At 41.7% G+C, this 22,573-nt stretch overlaps 1 protein-coding gene across 1 annotated transcript; it reads left to right on the top strand.

The window, feature by feature from the left end:
- The first annotated feature begins 11,664 nt into the window (after positions 1-11,664).
- Positions 11,665-16,100, top strand: LOC136714870 (uncharacterized). Its single transcript, XM_066692495.1, has 4 exons — positions 11,665-11,813; positions 13,462-13,652; positions 14,374-14,412; positions 14,873-16,100. Exons 1-4 carry the CDS (start codon positions 11,811-11,813, stop codon positions 15,447-15,449), a joined length of 810 nt encoding a protein of 269 aa, XP_066548592.1. The 5' UTR covers positions 11,665-11,810; the 3' UTR covers positions 15,450-16,100.
- The last annotated feature ends 6,473 nt before the right edge of the window (positions 16,101-22,573 follow it).

Here is a 22,573-nt window from a genome sequence, read left to right as displayed (position 1 = left end):
TTTACAATTATACTGTAAAGACATAAATTCGCCCATTTTCTCAAAGTTTCATATTTTTAAATGTAACAATTTCCAGTGAGAAAACGGGCGAACAGGGTCTTTAGAGTATAATCCTAAATCTCGAATAATGACTGACTTCTAAATCTTTTGGAGTCATTTATTTCTGACTTTATGTGAACGAAACACCCGTTTTCTCATTGGAAATAATTACATTTCAAAATATCACTGTCCTGGTCACAATAGCAAAGTTTGTGGGGAATAATAGCCATTTTGTATTCTTTTGAGGCATAAGCAATTAGGAAATAGCACTTACTACCCAGGACCAAACAAACAAACAAACAAACAAACAAACAAACAAACAAACAAACAAACAAACAAACAAATAAATAAATAAATAAATAAATAAATAAAATAAAATAATGGTGCAGTCAATACAAGAGATGGTTTTATTCCTGGCTCAACATATGTATTAAAGTGAAATAAAGTTAATAAACAAGAATGGTTGATTTGCTCTGTGAAAATGTGGGTTATTATGCGTTTCATTTGCTAGACTAGAAATTAGTGCCAATAATTGAAACCACCAATCAAAAACCCTCCTAGGAGTGAGAAGCAGGGACTGTGTGGCAGTCTGCAGTCGACACAATATGTGTATTCCTTGGACTGCAGACCTGCTTCTATGTGCTGGATCCTACCAGCTGATTGTATTGTCCTGTGATTCAGGAGAAGACTTTAATAGGAAACAAATATTGTGTTAATTTTCTCATGAAGACAACTAACCATACACCAGCAGAGAGAAATACAACATTTGATTTTATTTAAAATATATTTTTTGATCTGCTAGGACAGTGCATCAGATAGTAATTCTATCTAAGTGACTCTTCAGTGGCAGAATTTCATTCACTAGTTGCTTGAAGAGTCTTATAAAGAAAAATAAATAAAATCACCAGATGGTGCTATTGGTACAGTTTTATTCACCAGAGACAGATGCCAGTCCTGCTCATTTTTTCATAATTGATAATACTGAATACTCTTGGAAAACCCAGAGGCATATTTATTTGTGTGCATGACAGGAAGGCTATGACACATCACGTCAGGTAGTCAGCATAAAGTTAGCACAACAGTCTGGTTGAGGCAAGTTGTCACATGACATTTGGGACTGGTTGTCACATGTCGAGATTGCAAAAAGATGTAGAGGACATACAGGGAAGAACGGCATAATTTGGATACATTAAGAATAGACAGATCTTTCCTTTTGAGATGGAGAGGCAAATAGTGGAATACATATCCAAGGTGTCTGATATTTATTTTGGTATTTTTCCAAATGAAGTACAGAAACTTGCCTTCCAGTTATCTGCGCCTCACACCCAGTCAAATAATAAAACCTCGTTTGCTCAATTGTGCACCATGTTGTATTCCATGTTTTCTTGGTGAAACCACACTACAACATGTAACCTAACCTCCTCACTATACATCTGTATAGTTCCTTCTTCAATGTGTTTTGCCTTAGGAGGCACCAGAGAAGCTTCAGTAAAGGAACTTTCATATTGACTTGCAATGCTTTCAACACAAATATTGTAGATCATTGTCTGTAAAACTCACAAGCGCTTGTTGTTTTGTATGATGATCAGTGAGGCCGAATGATTAAACTAAGTGAACATGTTCAGTAAATTATTGTGTCTGTTGAAGATTTATGCCATTTCAGTGTTGAAATGTACATAAAACACAAGCATTTAAAACAAATAGGCTACCGTTCTTATTATTGAAGTGCAATGTCAGATCCCCAAAAGATAAGTATACATGTGATCAGATCAAACAGGAATTGACTAGCTCCTGTTCGTTTAGAAATACTGTACACTTCCAGGGGAATGGCATTTAAATACATTGCTTTATTTTAATCACAATGCAACTACATTCAGGTTATCTTTTATTACCATGGAACTGTGCATCACTTTAAAATACAGTACACTTCCAAAGGAACTACATTGAATTACAAAATTGATAATCATCAAGATACTCATTGTAATTACATTTGCAAATGTTTTTCCGTACCAGGTACTGCTGGTGTGTATCTTTCATAGAGGAATAAGCTTCTTATTAGTGCGTTACACATTCCCACAGGCAGAAGTGTGGAGTAGCGGTTAGGGCTCTGGACTCCAGTATGCAGTGTGGTGGGCTCAATCCCAGGTGGGGGACATTGCTGTAGTACCCTAGAGCAAGGGACTTTACCTAGATTGCTGCAGTAAAAACCCAGCTGTATAAATGGTTAATTGTAGATATAAAACATTGTGATATAGCATAATTTGTGGATGTCATGTTGTTATACATACATGCAGTGTAATTACTGGCCAGCTTAAATGATTTAAACATGAATTGCATTCACCATGTAATACAGTGTAAGTACAGTATATTTAATGTACCTGTAACTGTGGTGTCTTTAAAACAACTTAGTCACAGTGTGCATGTCTCGCAGTACAGCAGTACAGTAAAGTAAGCAGTTAGTCCTGTGCCATTCATTGGGGATTTCATCTCCTCTTTCCTTTTCGCTCCTCTGTCTCGGTCACCCTCTCTTCTTGTTGTTTACGTCCCTCTTGCCCCTCTTCCATTTCTATCACTTTCTCCTCACACTGACCTTCTCCTTCATCAGACTCTCCCGCTTCTGTCTCCACCAACTGTGGAGGTTTGCATTGACAGTAGGAGATGGCAGTTCAATTTCCAGCATTCAAAATCTTTCTGAGACATATTGTTCTCTCATTTGCAAAACAGCTCTTGCATGATGAAGATAATCTGGGCCAACACTAAGACTTTGTTCACAGCCCTTTCCATTGAGACACCTTAAAGCAATTGCACTGAGCCCCATTCATTGATTACTGCTGAACATCAGCATGGCTCTGAACAGTGAATTTGCATGGCTGTTTAACTGCAGATTAAGTCCACAAGCAGGCAAATTATCCATAAATAATAAAATGCCACGTTTACAGATTCTTTCTTGCCCCGTGTCAGCTGTGGTAGTAGTGGCATTCAGTGTTGCTTAAGCCTAATGTGATGCTAATGCTAGTACAGCTACAGCTTTGTGTTGACTTTTGAGTTTCATTATATTATCAGTATAATTACAATATCCTAAAAAAATAATTTCAAACATACGGGTCTCCATTAAGTAATACATTACGTTATCATTAAGAAAATGTTATTACGTTATCTGTATTTTTGTTACAACCGCTACCCATGATCACCGGCAGAGGCTACCCTTGCCACAGTGTTTTCCCATGATCATCACTTCACTCACCTCATTATTGATTTATGAGACCTCGTCTCTCGTTTCTCAACTTACCTGCTCCTAGTTTCCTGCTAATTACCCCTTGTGTATATATAGCCCTTTGTTCCCAGCCTTCATCGCGAAGTCTTGTCATCTCTATAGTCACATTTCCGAGCCTTATCTCTGGTATTGTTTTCTCGTGTACCAGTCCTCTGCTTTTGTCCTTCGATCCCTGATTCTTGGATTCTCCGGACCAGCCAGCTAGTGCCCTTGACCTGGAGTTTAGCTTTGCCCTTGTTGTTCCCATTTGCCGGCATTCGACCCCTCGCCCAAATTGACTTGTTCATTGTGCTCTGCATCTGGGATCACCACACCCAGCGATCCCCATCCTTACAGCCAACTTCCCCGTAATAAACTATGGACCCAGCAGAGTTGTTACAAGTACACACAACCTACAACAGTGCGTCTGTCTGTACTGTGGCCATGCAGGTCATTTTCGTGAGGCTTGTCCAGTCCATCAATGTGTTTCCCCAGACCCCACAGTGAACACTGAATTATGCCCACTTCTGACTCTTTCTCAAAGTTTAATACGAGTTAGGGTCATGTGGGATTCTAAGAGCATCTTTGCTTCTGCCTTGTTGGATTCGGTTCGGCAGGGAACTTTATCCACCGTGCTACAGTCAGACGACTTGGACTCCCTCTTCTCCCCTGCGAGCCTCCACTCCAGGTCAAAGCTGTCAACAACCAGCCTATAAGTCCTGCTCTTCCTTACCCCATACATATTCCCTCAAGTCTGCCATTAACTGGGCCTCAAAGTTGGCTCCGCGATCACTAAGGAACTTTTCTGGGCACCCAAGCAACTGAATTACAGCATTCCTTAGGGCTATTACTGTAGCTGCGGTTGTTGAATTACGAACTGGGATGGCCCAGGCGTAGCATGTTTGCCAAGGAGCACTGGGTGCACTTCCACAAGATGGATAGAGTCCAGAGGCTACTTACATGAATAGCCCACTCATGGTATCTTATCCACAGCTCCTTCCTGAGGCTCCATGGAATGATGATGTGGGCTGTTCCTTTGCGGAGAGATGACTTTCCCCATACCAGGAGGCCCTGGTAGACTCAGCTCTGGCCACTACTGCAGGATCTGTTTGGTCTCGGTGGCCAATGACTGCTGGACAGCAGGGGAGGGTCGCCACCTAGCGACTACCCACTCCCTTACCTGCTATATTGCCCAGTCCTCTTGTTGCCACTGGACCCAGGGGAAATCCTTTCCCTCCTCTGCCCTTGTTAGCACTGTCCTATTCACTGCTGCCACAGCCTGCACTTGGTCAAAGCCCTCATACAGCACTTCTCCCGGCAACCTAGACAAAATGTTGGTGTTCTGGTTGTTCCGGCCCGGACAATATTTGATTTCAAAATCATGGTTGGATAATTGAGTCATCCACCTCTGCTCAACTGCCCCCAGCCAGGCTGTACTTAGATGGACTAGGGGATTGTTGTCTGTGTACACCACGAAGGAAGCTCCCCAGAGAAAGTCCTTAGTCTTTTGGCCATTTTAGGACCAACAGTTGGAGCTGTCATTTTTATCATTCCTTTCGGGAGGGTGCAGGCTGCAGCTTGTGTAGGCAATAACGTGCTCCATTCCTTCCTGAACTTGTGACAAGACTGCTCCTAGACCATCCAGGCTGGCATCTGTATATAAGACAAAAGGCTGAGAAAAGTCTGCATAGCATAAAATGGGTGCACTAACTAGCCTACCCTCAAAAGCCTCCAGACATTGGGGAGTCCAAGCTAGTGAGGCATTCTTCTTCATGTGCGCAGCTCCCACCAAGAATATGTATAAAGGAGCAGCTTTCTTGTCAATGGCAGGAGTAAAATGATAGAAGGAATGAGTGTCACAGACGGTGTGACAGCTCATTATCAGAATGATGTTGTTTTTTACAATTTCTTTCTATTTATTTACTGGTTTATTTTCTAAATTCATTATTCCTTTTTATGCACTTCATGTATTATTGTTTATATATTTATCAATTTTCACTATATAGTTTGTGTTTCACAAATTGCTTTATTATTTCATTATTATTGCCACATGTTTGGTTTATTCAGTTTACAATTAGCCAATCACCTGTTTCCCCTGGGACTACCTGTACGCTTCTTACTGAAATCAGTGCAGCTGTAATTAATTCAGCTAATTTGCAAAGAAACGCCATATTTAAATGAGGCATATGCGCTCGGGTTTGCAGTGGATGGAAGTCAAGACGTAACACCGCCCGATAAACGTGTATGTTTTGTTGTAGTCCATTAATCCCATGACCTTTGGAATTCCAGACATATTGTACAACTCATGTTGGGTCTTTACGTGATCTCTGTCTGAAATGGGAAAGTGAATGTATTGAGTCATGTTGAACCGAATTTCAGAATCGGTTCATCAAAGCATCCGTGACTTCAGTGATACATTTTGATAAGTTTATACTGCACTTCGACTAAGGAGAGGACAGCAACAGCACAAATAGAGTGAGGAAGCTGAGTGAGCTGGAGACTCAGGTGGACAGTGCGGAAGAGATCTTTGGAAAAGACAGGACTGAGAGCTGCGAGGTCCACAAGTGTTGGGTTGCTGAGCATTGCTGTGAGGAAGGCCAGCGAACGAAGCTATGTTTACTTTGGAATAAGAATTTAGAGTAACCCTTGAGATAGCCAGCCGACCCTTAGTGCCCTTGTATCTAGCTCCCTCCACCCCGCGTCCACCGAAGGGAGAATCCCTTGTCTTGGCTTTCATCCACTGAGCACCCAGAACAAAGAAAAGAGAATTTAAATGACACATCAGACAAAACACACTTTTCTTTCTCTTACCTTGCAGTGCTACTGATATGGGGTCGCTCTGCAGTGGAAGGCACTCTGGAGACTGGACTCAGGCAGCTGGGAGGGAGAGATAGGAACGTGCACAAGGGTACTCTGTTGGAGCGTGAGAGAAGTACTTATCTGTGGTTCTCCAGCTGCCTCTTCCCTGACCTCACTCCATGCGCCACGTGGCCCAGGGAGAGCCGCCACCTTAGTTTCCCCTATCTGTGCATTTTGCAAAGGATTGGTCATTTTGACCAAACGTATTTCAGTTTTTTGGCGCGTTAATTGTTTTGAAAGTTAATTCTGTTTTGAGATGTATTCAAACAATCGAGAACTGTAAGCAATAAAGTGATTAAGTGAGCCTTGTAACCCCTGTGATAGGTACTGTTCATTGCTCAATGTCATACATTAACCTGAAAATGCTGCACTCACAAAGTCCTCTCTGTTTGTCTCTATCTCTCCACTCCTCTCTCTCTCTGGAGCTCTTTGTTTTTCTGTATCACACTCCTCTCTATTTTTTCAGCTGTGTATCACATCCAAAGCAATTCTGCACATTTTGTACAAGGATGCAAAGTGAACTTGTATTGTCTGGTCAAATGGGATCTCGCTGCATATTAGGTTACTTTATGTTCCTATATTGTTGAGCTTCTCATTAATATTTCTGTAAGATGGCATGGAAATCCTCTGCATTGTTTAAGGAAGCCCCTTGATACACAGGGGTCTGCTACTTAATTATAAATGCAAAAAATACATGCAGCAGTCTCTATGTCTTGGTCTCATTCTGGTTCTCTATGCATCTCTATCTGTATCTGTGTACCTACATGTGTCCTCTTGTTCTTGTTTATCGCTCTTTGTCTCTGGCCGAATCTGACTGTGTCTTGCCTTTCTGTCCGTATGTCTGTGTACGTTTGTGTGTCTGCATGTCTGTGTCCTATCCTGGTCTGTCCCAGTCTTGTCTGTGCGTAATTGTGCCTCAGCTGAGCTCAATGCTCTGACCCAGTCCCTTAAAAATAAGACTGATTAACAGATACACTGACTGCTTGTGTCTTTTCCTATACCTGGACCGGACCAGCCTAAAGCCTTCGATGATATACCCGACAGAAGGTGGATGTAGACTTCAATCACACTCTCCAGGCCCTCTTCCACTTGGTAATAACCATGAGCTATAGGTCCACTGTCTTTAGCCCAAGTATCCCATCCTGACACAGCCTCCTCCTCGGCTGCAGCGTGTCATAGATTCCCTCTCAAGTGGGATTTAGATTTCGCTGCTGCTCCCAAATCCTGGTCTCCCTTTCCGTCTCTCTCCTTCTGTCGGGTGAAAATGTATCCGGAGGGGCTTACTCAGGCGAGGGGATCACGGGGGCCTGGAGGCAGGAGCATGGTGCCTGGGGTAGAAATAATAACTAAATGATCTAGTAAAAGCTATTAATATAAAAACTATTTTCCCCCTTACTGTAAACAAATACACTGTATTTGCTCCGCATGCACACAGCCACTGACACACTACAGGTTACTTTCAAGACAATACAGTTTATGGTAAATCGATCATTTAAATACTCTTGTTATCCTGAATTTTATTCCTGCTATAACACTGACAATTTACTCAATGGTGATAGTTAAACTACACTATCTTTGGGTTACCATATAGCCAGTATTTAACAGACTTTTCAGTCCTTTAATCTCCGTCCAGCTGGATCTAAAAATGTCTGAGATTTGCCTTGATCTTTTTCCAACACTACAGTTCCCGGGTGCCTGTTTAACCCTTCCACTCCTGCAACGCTACCATTCCATCATGTATGAATGATGATGTTTAAGGTGATAGTGTTCACTGATGTCATGGTTTTATGAACAACTATTGGTTATTAATAAATGACTTACGTCTGTAAAGACTTCAACAACCAATAAGGAACGTTTTATTTAGCTGGGGTGTTAACAGTTTACAAAAGGAAAAGATAGGTTGAGATGAGATGAGATGAGATTTTTTGAGGTCATAACACTTAGCTCCAGCCCCCCCACTGCCACTCCCACCTTTTGAAGTGTCCTCTTTATTGGAAGTTCAGGTTTGGTAACCCTAGCAAGCTCTGGTTTTCTCAACTAATTGTCAGTGTAGCAGAAACTTTAGCTAATGGGTTAAAATGGGCTTTTTAAAGATGCATTCCAGTGATTTTGGGGGGGTTGTGTACCCATTCTGTCCAATGAGGCATATTCTTTATTTTTGCACATTAAGGGGACCCTATTTTGTTCACTAATACCATTCCCTCTTGCACTGAACAAATGCTCAGGGATGGACTCATTTCCCCCTTATGCCCCCGCAATTTTCAAAATTCTCGAATTGCCCCTGGTGAGATGCCTGCTGCAGAACGTGCTTAATCTATAGACCCTCCAAGGACGGTAGCTGTTTGGGCCAGGCAAAACCCGGACTGGCACCACGCTGACTGACCAGGAATCACAAGGAAATCGAAGTAGGTAATGTCCCTTGACAGAAGTAGTTATTATTGTGCAAATTGAAATAATAATGTCTCATCCTATATTATTATTATTATTATTATTATTATTATTATTATTATTTCTTGGCAGACGCCCTTATCCAGGGCGACTTACAACATTTATCTTTTCAGGTTGCGTATCTGGGAGTGGCCACCAGAAGGAAAACCCCAACAATCAATAATTAAATAATCAAGTGATTAAGGCCAGTCATGCCCTGCTCGTGACACTACCTCCCGTGGCACATATTCACAGACTATTTTAATTGTAAAGCACAACCATCTGTGTACCTTCTGTCTCACTCACTCACTTATATGCCGTGTCTTGCAAACGTGTTTAGACCGTTCCTATGCTGTCCCATTTTGTGAAGTTACAAAATTCATAAACATTATTGTATCCAACACTTTAATGCTCAAACTGAAGACATAAGAGTAAGATAAGGCCTACAATACAGGCTAGTTTTTGTGAAGTGTTCTGGATATTGTTGACTGATTCACATTTTTTTCATTTATCTCAGCCATTGAACTCTGTAGTTCTTTCAAAACTGTCTTTACCCTCAAAGTTACATCCCTCACCAGTTTCTTCCTTGCCCAGCTGCTCAGTTTAAAGGGATGGTCTGATCTAGACAGTGGCTAGGTGGTACAATGCACCTTCCATTTCTTGATGATTTAAAATTATTTTATCCCTGACTTGCCTTGCCTTTATGGTTGAGACTTAAAATTTACTTCCTGACTGAGGAACCTCACAGAGACAGGGGTTTGTATTCTGACATCATGAGAACTACAATTTGAACACAGACAGAGGCCAATAACTAATTATGTGGCTTCTTATGGCCATCTAAATTAATTTAGAATACTTAGAATAATTAGAATACTTGTGCAATCCTGATTTATTTTTATATGAAGTCTCTACTTATTTCTGTTTTTGCTTTGAATGTGTGGAGAAGACTGTGTATATAACACACATTAATGCCTACTTCAAAGTGTTCTGACTGCAAGCTTTAAAGCCACAAAATGTGAATACTGTGAGAGGGTCTGAATACTTTTGTAAGGCAGAGCATAAACTATTAACTAAATGTTTCAAATGAAAGATCTGAGTACGTTTATTTCTCTCTCACCCACTCCCTCTCCCTGAAACACACCCCTCTGCACCTCACTTAGACCTCCCCCACTTTCTCTCTCCCTTCTCCTGTCCGTTGTGGTTTGTGCCATACCATTTTGTATGATAAAGGTATGTCACCGGGTCTACAGCTGGAGATGGCACCGGTGCACTAATGAGCCGACTACGGCACGCCTAGTACTTAATGAGAAGGGACCTCAAACACCATCTAAATGTACGCTCTCCACATGCAGCTTCGACACACTTTACACTTTACCCTGTTGTCTGTGTGCCGGGCATGTGAACAGAATTTATTGATGACAGTATTCACTTTCAGAGGCAAGGCAAGGATACTCTATGAATGGTATAGATATATCCAGGGAGAACCAAATTATGATTCTATTCTAAACAGCCTTAAATTCACTGGGCTCTAAAATTAAATATAAAAACTGTTCCTAAAAGATAAAAGTTATGTCTGCTCTAACTAATCCTAAAAACTACAAAAGCATCCCCCTAATCCTAATACAAACTCCCCCTCCTAAATTCTCAAAAGAAGAGAAAAATAAAATAATAGCACTGTCCTGAACAGAATTTGCTCATCTCCCAGCAGCTGCGCTCCGTGGTCTTCCTCCTCTTTACCAGCATGGCCTCCAGGGCCGGTCGCTGGATACAGCCAGGCACAGGCAAGGCAGTGTCCTTCACTTGTGCTGTCTGCGCCCCTTGCCTTGACTGACTGTATTCTCCTCAGGGGAGCCACTGCACCACTGGACCCACACCACCACGTAAGGGAAGGCTGGAAGACAAACCACACCAGGTAGGTGTATAGAATGTGCCTTTGTTGGAATATAGTATAATATTATAATGTCTTTATAAGAGGAGAGATGGGGTTGCTATGCTGGGGAGAAGATACCAGAGACCTCAGCAACAGACTGGAAATGTATAAAAAGTTATGTTTTGCTACATTTCATATCATCTCAGTTCTCATTTCTTGTTTTTATCACAGGTCTATGTAAACAAGAGTGATTGCCAAATAAGCCAGTATAATCAACTTTCCACAGTCTTCTGTTCTAGGGATCCTTCCAATGCAATTATGCCATTTCAGTCCTTCAAAGAACTCCCGTGCTCAGGTCCAGCGTCCCCTCTCTGGAGCTAGTGCTTGTGCTCGTGCTCGGGCTTGTGCTTGCAATCAGAGGTCAAATCTCCTTTGTCCTGCTCCAGCCCTCTTTTTATAGGGCTAAACCTCTCTCGGAGTGTCGGGGAGCAGGTGCGTTAACAGGCAGAGCGTGGGGAGAAGGTGATGTTCAAAGGAAAATATACAAGTGAACAATTAAACAATTATTGAAACACAGAGTAAAATAAAATGCACACCTTAATGATAATCGGCAATAATGATACAAATGAAAATAACACAAGTGAATGAGCCAAAAAGAATAGCAATGAATAGTCAATACAAGCAATTAAGTAAAAAAGTGATTAAGTGAGCCTCACTGTTCATTGTTTCATAAATTAGCCTGATAAGACAGAACTCAAATAAAGTCCTCTCTGTAGGTCTTTCACTCTATCTCTCTGTATGTTTATCTGTTCACTCCTCTCTCTGGAGCTCTATTTGTTTTTCTCTCTATCGCACTCCTTTCTATCTATTCAGCTCCATCTCTCTGTCTGGCACATGCAAAGCAATTTTACTTATTTAATGCAAGGGTCCAAAGAGATCAAGTATTGTCTGGTCAAATGGGATCTTTCTGCATATTAAGCTACTTTATTAATGTATGTAAATAATGTGATATATTGTTGCCCTGGATAAGAAATATAATAATATTAATAATAAAAGAGAGTGAGACAGAGAGAGGGAGTGAGAGAGACCATAAAAGGGAGAGAGTGAGATTTGGAGTGGAGTGGGAATAACTAAGGACAGGAACATGCACAGGAGGCAATATTAATACCCTCGCCCGTGAGTGACACCCACAGAGAGAGACAGATGGAAGGAGGGAGGGGCTGTCAAACAGAGAGAGAGGCAGGACAAGTCTTTTCTTCCCTCTGACTCCACTATAATAACCCTGTGTTGGTTCCCACTCTACAGAATACTGACACCAGATACAGCCGTACGGCCAGATACAGACCCGAAGACAACACAGCAATGGTGAGTATTGACAGAGCCACTGAATCAACAAGCCATCTGGTTATAACACTATTAGTAGTCTTGATATTATTATTGTTATCATCATTAGTATTGGTAGTATTGTAATAGTATTAGTAATGATAATATTGTATCATTAATATTAAGAAAATACAAATATACACACATACATGTGTAATATCAAAATAACTATTAAAACTATTCTGGGGCTACATGCAAGACTTTATCAAGATTTAATTATTGTTGGATTATGTGGTTGGCTACAAACCAATTAAACAATTATGTAAACTTAAATAAAGCTCAGTTTATTACACACATATACAGTACATAATAATAAGCAGATGAATTCTATTAGAAACTCAAAGCTACAGCTATACCGTTTTCTTGCATATCAGATACACTAATTAAAATTGAAATCTGTAAAAATAATGTTAAAGTGTATGAATGTGTGAATGTTTCATTTTATCAACACTTAATAAAATACATACACCGATCAGCCATAACATTATGACCACTGACAGGTGAAGTGAATAACACTGATAATCTCGTTATCATGGCACCTGTCAGTTGGTGGGATATATTAGGCAGCAAGTGAACATTTTGTCCTCAAAGTTGATGTGTTAGTAGCAGGAAAAATGGGCAATCGTAAGGATCTGAGCAACTTTGACGAGGTCCAAATTGTGTTGGCTACACGACTGGGTCAGAGCATCTCCAAAACTGCAGCTCTTTTGGGGTGTTCCCCAAATCCAATCGAGCATCTGTGAGATGTGCTGGACAAACAAGTCCGATCCATGGAGGCCCCACCTCGCAGCTTACAGGACTTAAAGGATCTGCTGCTAACGTCTTGGTGCCAGATACCACAGCACACCTTCAGAGGTCTAGTGGAGTCCATGCCTCGATGGGTCAGGGCTCTTTTGGCAGCAAAAGGGGGACCTACACAATATTAGGCAGGTGGTCATAATGTTATGGCTGATTGGTGTAAATATAAACGAATCACTTCGCTTAGAAGGCAAGAATCCTGTACCAATATTTATTGTCTTGAATGTTTTACATTGAGCGCAATGGTAGTGACTGAATTAAGCTTGTACAGTTTAACGTGTGATTAGTATTTCATTATGACGCAACAAATCGGCTAAATCCTGTAATGCAATACCCAAGTATTTTGGGAATTTTAATGTATGTAATGGTTTGTATTAATTAATTAAAGCTTTTTGCACTCTCATTGTGTCTGCTTTTTATCAATTACTAAAAATATTCATATCGATTTCAAGATCAATATAGTGCTGGAGTCCAATCCATATGATTAAAAAAACAGAATAGATTCCAGAATTGATTATTCTGAGATGAATTACTGGCATGAATTTCAATGTATATATGACCCCATTCAGCACAGAGTTGTCAGGGGTTCTCTCTCATACAAAGGGGGGTCCCCGGGTCTATGAAAGAGAACCATTGTTCTAAGGTAAATATTAACACATTTCAGAGAGGTTTATTTGCATTTGTCAGGAATTACTTTCACTTAAAACATACTTTTTCTTCTGTAATATATATAAAAAGCAAATATTTTTACCATATATTACATTAATTTTTTGGTTGCATATTGGTGTAATTGTATTATTTTTTCTATAATTGTCCATTCTCTCACCTCCAGAGATTTGCTTTGTGTGTTGTTTTGCTGTGCCTGGGGGGGCGGAGCTTTGCGCAGGATGATCAGGCGCCAGAGGATGTGGCTGAGAAAGAGGAGGATCAGGACAAGGCAGATGGAGGAGAGGTTACTGAAGCAGGGGCGGGGGATGGAGTGGACCCCACTGCCCTTTCTAAAATTGTTGCTCAGTTGAGAAGGTGAGTGGGGGATGGAGAGGGAGAGAGAAACTAAAAGCGAGGGAGGGATAGAAAGAGACAGTGTGTGACAGGAGTGGCAATGTGAGGAATGTAAGAGGAAGGGAGGGGGAGAGAGGAGAAGAGAAGCAGAGGGAGAAATGGAGGGAGTGGGGGAGAGAGGGCAAAATAGAAAGCTAAAAGAATAGGTCACCATCCCTGATCCCATCTCCCCATGGATTGTTGTTCACCTTCACCTTAATCATCCCATTTCAGCCATCTTTCTACACACCCAGTTACACCTGCCCTTGCCATCATTATATATTCCTATCCTTTGTGATGTCACGGAGCAGCACTCGAAGAACGAACATCTCTGAATTTCTGTGCAGAACTGTGCTGCGGAAATCTGTGCTACACAAACGCGACCGTTGTGTATTATGGAAGCAAGAGATTCCTTATTTTTGTCGTGATTTTTTCTGCACTCTGTGTGCTGAGGTGTGCTCATATGACTTATGTTTATTCCATGTTGCGAACGGGTCTACTGATTATAATCCTCAGACTTGGATTGTTTTGTGTATAGTAGGCTAATCTGGTAAATTGTTGTGGGGACGAATTGCTGCGGGAACGAATTGTTGCAGTAGTGAATTGTCATGGGGACCAAATGTCGGCGGGTCAAATTGATGGGGATGTATTGATGTAACTTGAAATGGTTTTATGTTCTGTCTCCCGCTCCCATGTATCACAGCAAGCTGCCAAAAACTGCCAAGAGCAAGAACATTGCAAAGTGAGTATTTTATGTTTGATTATGTTTATTTTCTCGAAAGCAAAGGGGAAATTGCAGTAGCACAGCTAATTTGATTTTGTCTTGAACGAACGAGGGAGTGAAATGGAGTGAGAACGAAAACAAAAAATAGAAAAGGGAAAGGAGAGAAAAACAGAAGCTCAGAGATTACTAGAGTGAAAGACACAGGGTTTGAGAGAAAGCATGAGAGAGAGAGGAAGGGAGAGACAAATGGGAACAAATAAGGAGAGACAAAAAGAAAGGAGGGAGAGAGAGAAGGAGGGTGTGGGAGACAGAGAGAGAGAGAGAGAGAGAGAGAGATAGAGAGAGAGATGCAAATAGAGAGAGGCGACGAGAGAGCCAGACCCTAACTCAGTTTATGAATGTCAAGGTGCGCTTCAGACACTCACAGACATGGCTGATGTTCACACCCCAATTCTCATCTCTGTTTCCATGATGCCAGGCCCAAAGATCAGCTGTTCGCCATTGCTGTGGTGGTTTCGGTGGGCGTGTGCAAGGGATCTGAGGAGCTCCAGAATCAGACTCCCCTGATGACTGCACTCTCTGCAATGACCCAGGTGCTGAAGAAGAAGTCCCTGTATGAGAGCAAGGAGCTGGTGGCGGCTGTGCCCGAGAGATCAAAGTACTTCAAGAAGACTTTGGAGTCCCCTGAGCATCAGCTGCTCCACAGCCGAGTACTGGAGAAGCTCATGATGGCTCAAGCGGACAAGAGCCAGTGTCTTGTCTTCTTGACCCTCAGTCCATTCTGTGACAAGGACTGTCTTGAAAACTCCAATCAGAGCCTCCTGTCTGACTTGGACGTGTTCCAGCAGTGGACCGGACCCAAAGCCTTTGTGTTCAACAAGCTGTATAGTGGGAATTCCCTGAAGATCTTCAGGAAGAAAGACAATGAGAAAATTGCCAAGAAACGACGCAAGGCCTTCCAGCACTTCGAGCACAAGGTGGAGCTCTTCCGCTGTCAGACGGACGTGTGTCATCAGTGTGGGGCAGGGGCGATTCAAGAAGTGTGTGTGTATTGATGCAGGGTGGGGGGTGGAGGCAGGAAAGGGGGCAAAGAGGTAGAAGTTTCACATATCCCCATTTCCCCATATAGAAGAAACCACAATTTTTAATGTATGTTACAAATTGTGACCCTTCTGTATTCCCTCTGCCTAAACAGGAGTCTTTCAATGTCTCTTTATTACATGGAGTGTTTTTGAGTAGCTTTGTATTTCCGTTTATGACATTCATTTGCTGATATTTGCTAAAACTCCAGGATGTTGCCAAATACATTGTGTATGACTATGAAATGTACACAGAAGGGTCACTTTGGGGCATATCTAAGGATCACATTTCTACCAGATATTAAAAATGTGTGTTTGAACTGTTTGGGCAATTTCAGCAAAAGTGTGATTTAGACTGAGTGAGGTAAAGCCAGCTAGAGTGGGATGTCACTCGGGGGGATGACGACTGAAAGTCAGGCAATGATGATAAAGAAGGTGACAAAGATGTTGACATGGAAGGTGTGTTAGTTTTGCATCACTGTCTTGGCCATTACCATGCCTCACACTGCAAAAATAATCGTAAAATTAGCAATAATAATAATAATAATAATAATAATAATAATAATAATAATAATAATAATAATAATAATAATAATAATAATAATAAAGTCATTCTGCAATACTCTGTGAATGTGTGTTGTGGACTTCTGTGTGTGTGATGTGTGAGATCCCCCCCTAAATATTGAGAGAGTGGCAATCATTTGCACATTTAGGGTGGTGCATATCCTTACACCTAACTTCAAAAATACATTAATTCATTGTCATTATTCACGACTGAATTAACGCCTCCACTCTATGACATCCCTCACCCCCCCACCCCATCCCTCAACGGAATGAAAATGCATTTCCCCTTCATTTCTGAAATGAAACCTACGCCACTGGTTGCATAGCCTGTGCTATTAATATTGAAAAAACATATAATTAACAAATTTAAGTGCAAACATTTTGCAGACATGAAACTTTGTTGGTCCAACGTTGGTTTATGGTTGGCTTGATTAGCAAGTGGACGGTAGGCACATATTAACCAGTCACTTATTTACATATAAATGTAAAGTCTCTGAAAGGTGGGGCTCAGCAAAACAGCATGTATTTTGGTGAATTTGTGGCAATTTATTATTCCCGGTGTTCAAAATAAACAGACAGTCAAAAAACATACAACAAACCCTTACTCCTCGTTGAGCCTAATTACACATATAGCACAGGTCCCTCTCTAAACACATCACTAATCATAAGCACAAACACAAAGCAACCAAGAAAGCCCCTAATCTGCTTCCATTATCCAAAGTTCAAGGCCATATCGTTATCATTCTTTAAATCCTGCTCTTCTTAGTAATTGCTCTGTTCTCGCACCTCTGTAGGGAGGTGTAAGGCAGTTTGCCATCACAGTCTAAAATATAAAATAAAATATTAATTCCATATTTTTATTTTTGGCAAGTCCAATTTGATGCAGTCAAATATATATTCAAAAACAGTGAGTTTAGTTTTGTTGGATGAGTATAAGATATAATTTAAATATTACTCATATATAAATATTAGTATCTCACCCAGATCCATGACTGGATAGGTGCTGTCCCACAACACAAAACAAAAGGTACAATGGATTGGATAAGAATTCAAGCACTTTTGGACATTTTGTAGTGTTACAATCTGGAACTAAAATATATTTAAATGGGATTTTCTGTCAGTGATCAAAACAAAGTATTACATAATGTTGATGTTGGAATTATATTTTTTAATTAACTACAGATAAAAAAATGAAATGTCTTCCTTGCATAAGTATTCACACCCTTTGCTATGACACACTTAAATAAGCTGTGGAGCAGCCAATTACCTCCAGAAGTCATATCATTATTTGAATAGATTCCAACTGTATGCAATTAGTGTCACATGATCTCAGATTGAATACACCAGTTTCTAGAAGGCCCCAGCTTATGTCAGTGAGCATATACAAGCAACCACCATAACATGAAGACCAAGGACCTTTCAAAACTAGCCAGAGAGAAAGTTTTGTGATAGCAGCAGTCAGGGTTGGGCTATACAAACATATCCCAAACTTAGAACATCCCCCTGGAGCAGAGTTAAATCCATTACAATGAAAGAATATGGCACATCCACAAGCCTGTCAAGAGCAGACTGTCTGCTGAAACTAATTGACTGGGTACAGAGGTCAGTCATCAGAGATGCCAGCAAGAGGCCCATGTTAAGTCTGTGGAGCTGCAGAGTTTCACTGACAGAATGGGGTAAACTGACAAATATTACCCTGGTGCTCAACAATGCTGGGCTATATGGAAGAGTGGCACGGAGAAAGCCATTGCTGAAGATCAGTCACATCAAATTTGCCATATGGCATGTGGAAGACACAGCAAAGATGTGGCAAAGAGTTCTCTGGTCAAATGAGACCAAAATTGCATTTTTTGACCTAAATGCAAAACGCTATGTGTGGCACGAAGACAACACTACTCATCTCCTTGAGCTTTTTATCGGCAGGGACTGAAACTTGTCAGGATTGAGGGCATGATGGATGGACCCAAATATAGAAAAATCCTTGAGGAAAACCTGCTTCAGTCTGCAAGAGACCTTGGATTTGGGTGAAGGTTCACTTTTCAGCCATACAATTGTGGAAAACACACAACCTAGGCTACACTGGAGTGGTTTAAAAAGAAGAAGCTGAGTGTCTTAGAACGGCCCAGTCAAAGCCAAGACGTCAATCCAGTTGAGAATATGTAGCAAGACTTGAAAGTTGCTCTTAACCAACAGTGCCCATCCAACTTGAGAGAGCTTGAGCAATTTTGCCAAGAAGAATGAGCAACAATTGCAGAGCTGTTAGAGACAAAAAGACCAAAAATGGAAATGGCTGCCTTAATCTGGTGGTCTACCCCTGCAAAACTTGCTTGAATAAATCCATGCAGGAGCTCTTCACAGTTGGGGCTGCTTTCCCACAACTCAGACAGCTGTATAGTATACTCCAAGTGAAGTATAGAATATAGGACAAGAGAAAGACTGCAGAGTACAATTATAGTATATAAGGATATAGAAGGGATATGAATGGATATGGAAAATAACTTGGTAAAGGTAGAAAAGCACATGGAATACAACAGCAGAAAAAGAAGGAAGAAATAAAGTGTTGGGCTGAAGCATTCAGACCATCCACATACAAACAACCCAACAAACACACTGTTACGTTCCTGGTCTCTTGTGAATCTGTGTGTTGCCGTTTGTCTTTGATTTTGTCTGTAGTTCTCTTTTAGGTGCAATTTGCTGATGAAGAGCTCTCTTTTGGTTGTGGGGATTTGTTGCTGAAGAGGGGGTGCTTTACCTGTCCTCATTGGTTCCCCCATCTATTGTTGCCGGCCAATCACAGCAGGACCCATCACCTATATATACCTGTGCTGTTTAGTGTGTGGAGAGAGAGCGGTATGGCGTTGTTTTAGTTTTGTGTTGCCCGGCTCCGGCTCCTGTCAGTATGGAGAAGGGCTAGGTAAGAAACCCATGGGTAAACTCTGCATCACATAGCTTTTTGTTATATACACTAGGTTAGGAACGAATGGATGTCACCATCTTTCTGTAGCAGGTAGGTTAGATTCAGGGCTTAGTATTGTTATAGGTAGAGATAGAGGTGTAGGGAAGTCAGGGCCTTTTTGTTACTTTGTTGATTTCACAGACCATTCGCACGGTCCTTCTCCTACCCTTTGTCAGTTAACCACCACCCCTTTATTTACCTTATCTGTCTATTGTTATTTGTAAAACCTGACTATTGTTATATTGTGTAACCCTGTTCCATGTTCTATATATTTAAACCTGTTTGTTATTAACTTTCATTAACTTGGTTAACAAGTAGTTCTTTGCTTGTTAAAAAGGAAATAAAATCCCTCTTTTGGGAGACTTGTTTTGTTTCCGGGTACATTTGGTAGTGCACTTGCCTTTACATTTGTTCTTCCTACCCCAGTGTGTGTGTGCATGGGCGGTTATGTTCCCCTTCACTGAGGAGCGTAACACACCCTATAGAAAAGAATTAGGACACTTGGAATGGGGTAAATGAGATTGAAATGGATGCACAATTGAAAACAGGCTGAAGAAAAGTAACAAAGTAAAGGCAAAATGAACTGTTCTGCAAAGTAACAAAAGAATAAACAATGTGTTGACGAGAATGATCATGAAAAACAAGCCAATGTCAAAAGAATGGAGTGAGCTCACCTAGCAGAAGTCCAGTGTAAACAGCAATGAATGTGGAGGAGATTGATTGGAAAAAATTGAGAGCATTGCAATGGTCTTGGTGAATAATCCAGGTGGGGGAGGAGTGGAGTTGAATGCAGCAGTTGTGAGGAAAGTCTAAAACAGGCCAAGACACGGACTATAAAACAACACTTCCACACTAGACAAAACAATAAACAACTGATAGAATCATAAAATACTGATAAAATAGTGAAAATACTGTTTATTTGGTTTAGTTTTTTACATTACAAATTAAAACAATACAAATTTTAATGCTCATGATTAAAATTCTTAAAATTCAGTTCAACAATAATGGCAAACAAAACAGCTTGACTATTGCATTGCTGGTCCGTGAGAAGGTAGACCCGACTCTATCCGCGTACGACTGGGGGCAGTTCTTATAAACATGGCCCTCACAGCCCCAGAGGTTTCAGAGTATCTTTTCTCTGCAGGCATGTGTCAGATGACTTCCCTTACACTTGCCACAGACCACCGCTGTGCACTGGGCAACACCGAGGTCTTGACCCTGACACCGCCTGCAGAGTTTTGGCATCCCATCATAGTAGACCAGCCCCCTAGCTTCTCCTATCTATATGATATTGTGGAGGTGGCAGACCTTCTCTGGGTTCTTCACACTCCGCCTCAACGGGAACTGGCACTACCACAGTCCCCACCACACACCGTCCCCATCCAACACCTTAACTATTTTGTAGAGAGTTCACTAAACTAAAGTTCACGTTCTTGTCAGAGACGTCTCGCAGAAAAACTACACAGTAACTATTCTATAGCGAATGTCGGACAGGATTAAAATGTAAAAAAATACATATTTTAGCATGGGGAGATTGGGGTGGCAAGTCTTTCTTACTGGGGTGGAAGCTGTTACCCCTTACCAACCCTTGGATCCGCCAGTGCTTACAATTCAATTGCAATTAAAACTACCAACACAAACAGAGACACATACACCCACGGATACACAGACACAGACAGATAGAGAGATAGACAGACACACACACACACACACACACAGACAAACCAACACATATATATGATAGATCTTCGGTGGGGCTTTCCCAGTTGGTCATTGTTGTGCAGTGCAGCAAACACATCAAACTACCTTCTGGCCCGACCCTTGGCATCACCTCATCCTTCTTAAGTACACTTCTAGTAAGACTTAACACACACCAATGTATACCTTTATTTACACAATACATATACACATCCAAATTTATTGTTGTCCTCGTCGCTCCACACAGGCCGAGGCTCCTTCTTCAAGACGGACGGGGAGGGAGAGCGGGGATTTGGCTTCCAGGGGGACTGCAAACGTCTGCTCAAATCTTATTCAAGGTTCACTCATTCCTTGCTTTCAATACATTGCTAATATAGCTCTGCATTTGTCCACTGCTAGCTGCTGTGGACTAATGACATGCATTTCGTTGTGTTTTCAACTAAAGAGTGAAGAGGACACATGGAGCCAGACCACAGACACAGTGAAGAGGACACACTGTGAAGAAGACACACGGAGCAAGGCCACAGACACAGTGAAAAGGACACACTGTGAAGAGGACACACGGAGCCAGGCCACAGACACAGTGAAGAGGACACAGACACTGTGAAGAGGACACACTCAGCCAGGCCACAGACACAGTGAAAAGGACACACTGTGAAGAGGACACATGGAGCCAGGCCACAGACACAGTGAAGAGGACACACAGTGAAGAGGACACACAGAGCCAGGCCACAGACACAGTGAAGAGGACACACTGTGAAGAAGACACACGGAGCAAGGCCACAGACACAGTGAAAAGGACACACTGTGAAGAGGACACACAGAGCCAGGCCACAGACACAGTGAAGAGGACACAGACACTGTGAAGAGGACACACTCAGCCAGGCCACAGACACAGTGAAAAGGACACACTGTGAAGAGGACACATGGAGCCAGGCCACAGACACAGTGAAGAGGACACACAGTGAAGAGGACACACAGAGCCAGGCCACAGACACAGTGAAGAGGACACACAGAGCCAGGCCACAGACACAGTGAAGAGGACACCTAGAGCCAGGCCACAGACACAGTGAAGGGTACACACGGAGCCAGGCCACAGACACAGTGAAGAGGACACACGGAGCCAGGCCACAGACACAGTGAAGAGGACACACGGAGCCAGGCCACAGACACAGTGAAGAGGACACACGGAGCCAGGCCACAGACACCAGTGTGGTGGACAGGCTGGAGAGGGCAGTAGCTGTGCAGAGTGGTGGCGCTGCAGCCTGAGCAGGGAGGCACACTAACACTGACACACAGAGAACACTACTGGTGACACCCCCCAGTGTCCAGTGTCCCAGTTTCCACACCAGGCGGGAACGGGCTCCAGTCAGTCAGGTGGGTGAGCAACACAATCGAGAGACCCAGAGCAGCTGTCAGACTGTCTTAGATTGATGTGACGCTGTGTCATGAATCTGTATCAGATGAGTGTCTTTCAATTTGATGAATCACACTGATTCAACCTCAGAGAGAAATAAACAACTGATTCCACTTTGTGATAATGCACTCATTGGACCGGGGGGAAGGATGTGTCAATCAATATTATACTTTTCAACCCCAGGGTCAGTTTAAAACGTCGTAAATGAGTTCATATGGAAATATTGCCCCATTAAATGAGGTGGATTGTATTTTAATGAGGAGATCTATGATTTTCAGAATTGGGCTTCATACCTAATTTCAAGGCTTGCTATGAAATATAGCTGTAGGTGTTTAATCCTATGACACAAATAATGTAGTTCTTATGACAAATTAATAAAAAAAAGTTTGTTCCATACAATACAAATATTAAAATTAATCCAGAGACAATATGTGTATATATATATATATATATATATATATATAT

This window comes from Amia ocellicauda, chromosome 19 (assembly GCF_036373705.1).
Source record: "Amia ocellicauda isolate fAmiCal2 chromosome 19, fAmiCal2.hap1, whole genome shotgun sequence".
Taxonomy (NCBI): domain Eukaryota; kingdom Metazoa; phylum Chordata; class Actinopteri; order Amiiformes; family Amiidae; genus Amia; species Amia ocellicauda.
Note: the sequence above shows the minus strand (reverse complement) of the source record. Positions and strands in the feature narration are given on the sequence as shown.

Excerpts from the sequence above, each read along its gene's own strand:
- LOC136714870 (XM_066692495.1), top strand. Across the intron at positions 13,653-14,373 it reads ATTGTTGCTCAGTTGAGAAG|CAAGCTGCCAAAAACTGCCA; the intron begins GTGAGTGGGGGA and ends CATGTATCACAG. Across the intron at positions 14,413-14,872 it reads AAGAGCAAGAACATTGCAAA|GCCCAAAGATCAGCTGTTCG; the intron begins GTGAGTATTTTA and ends CCATGATGCCAG.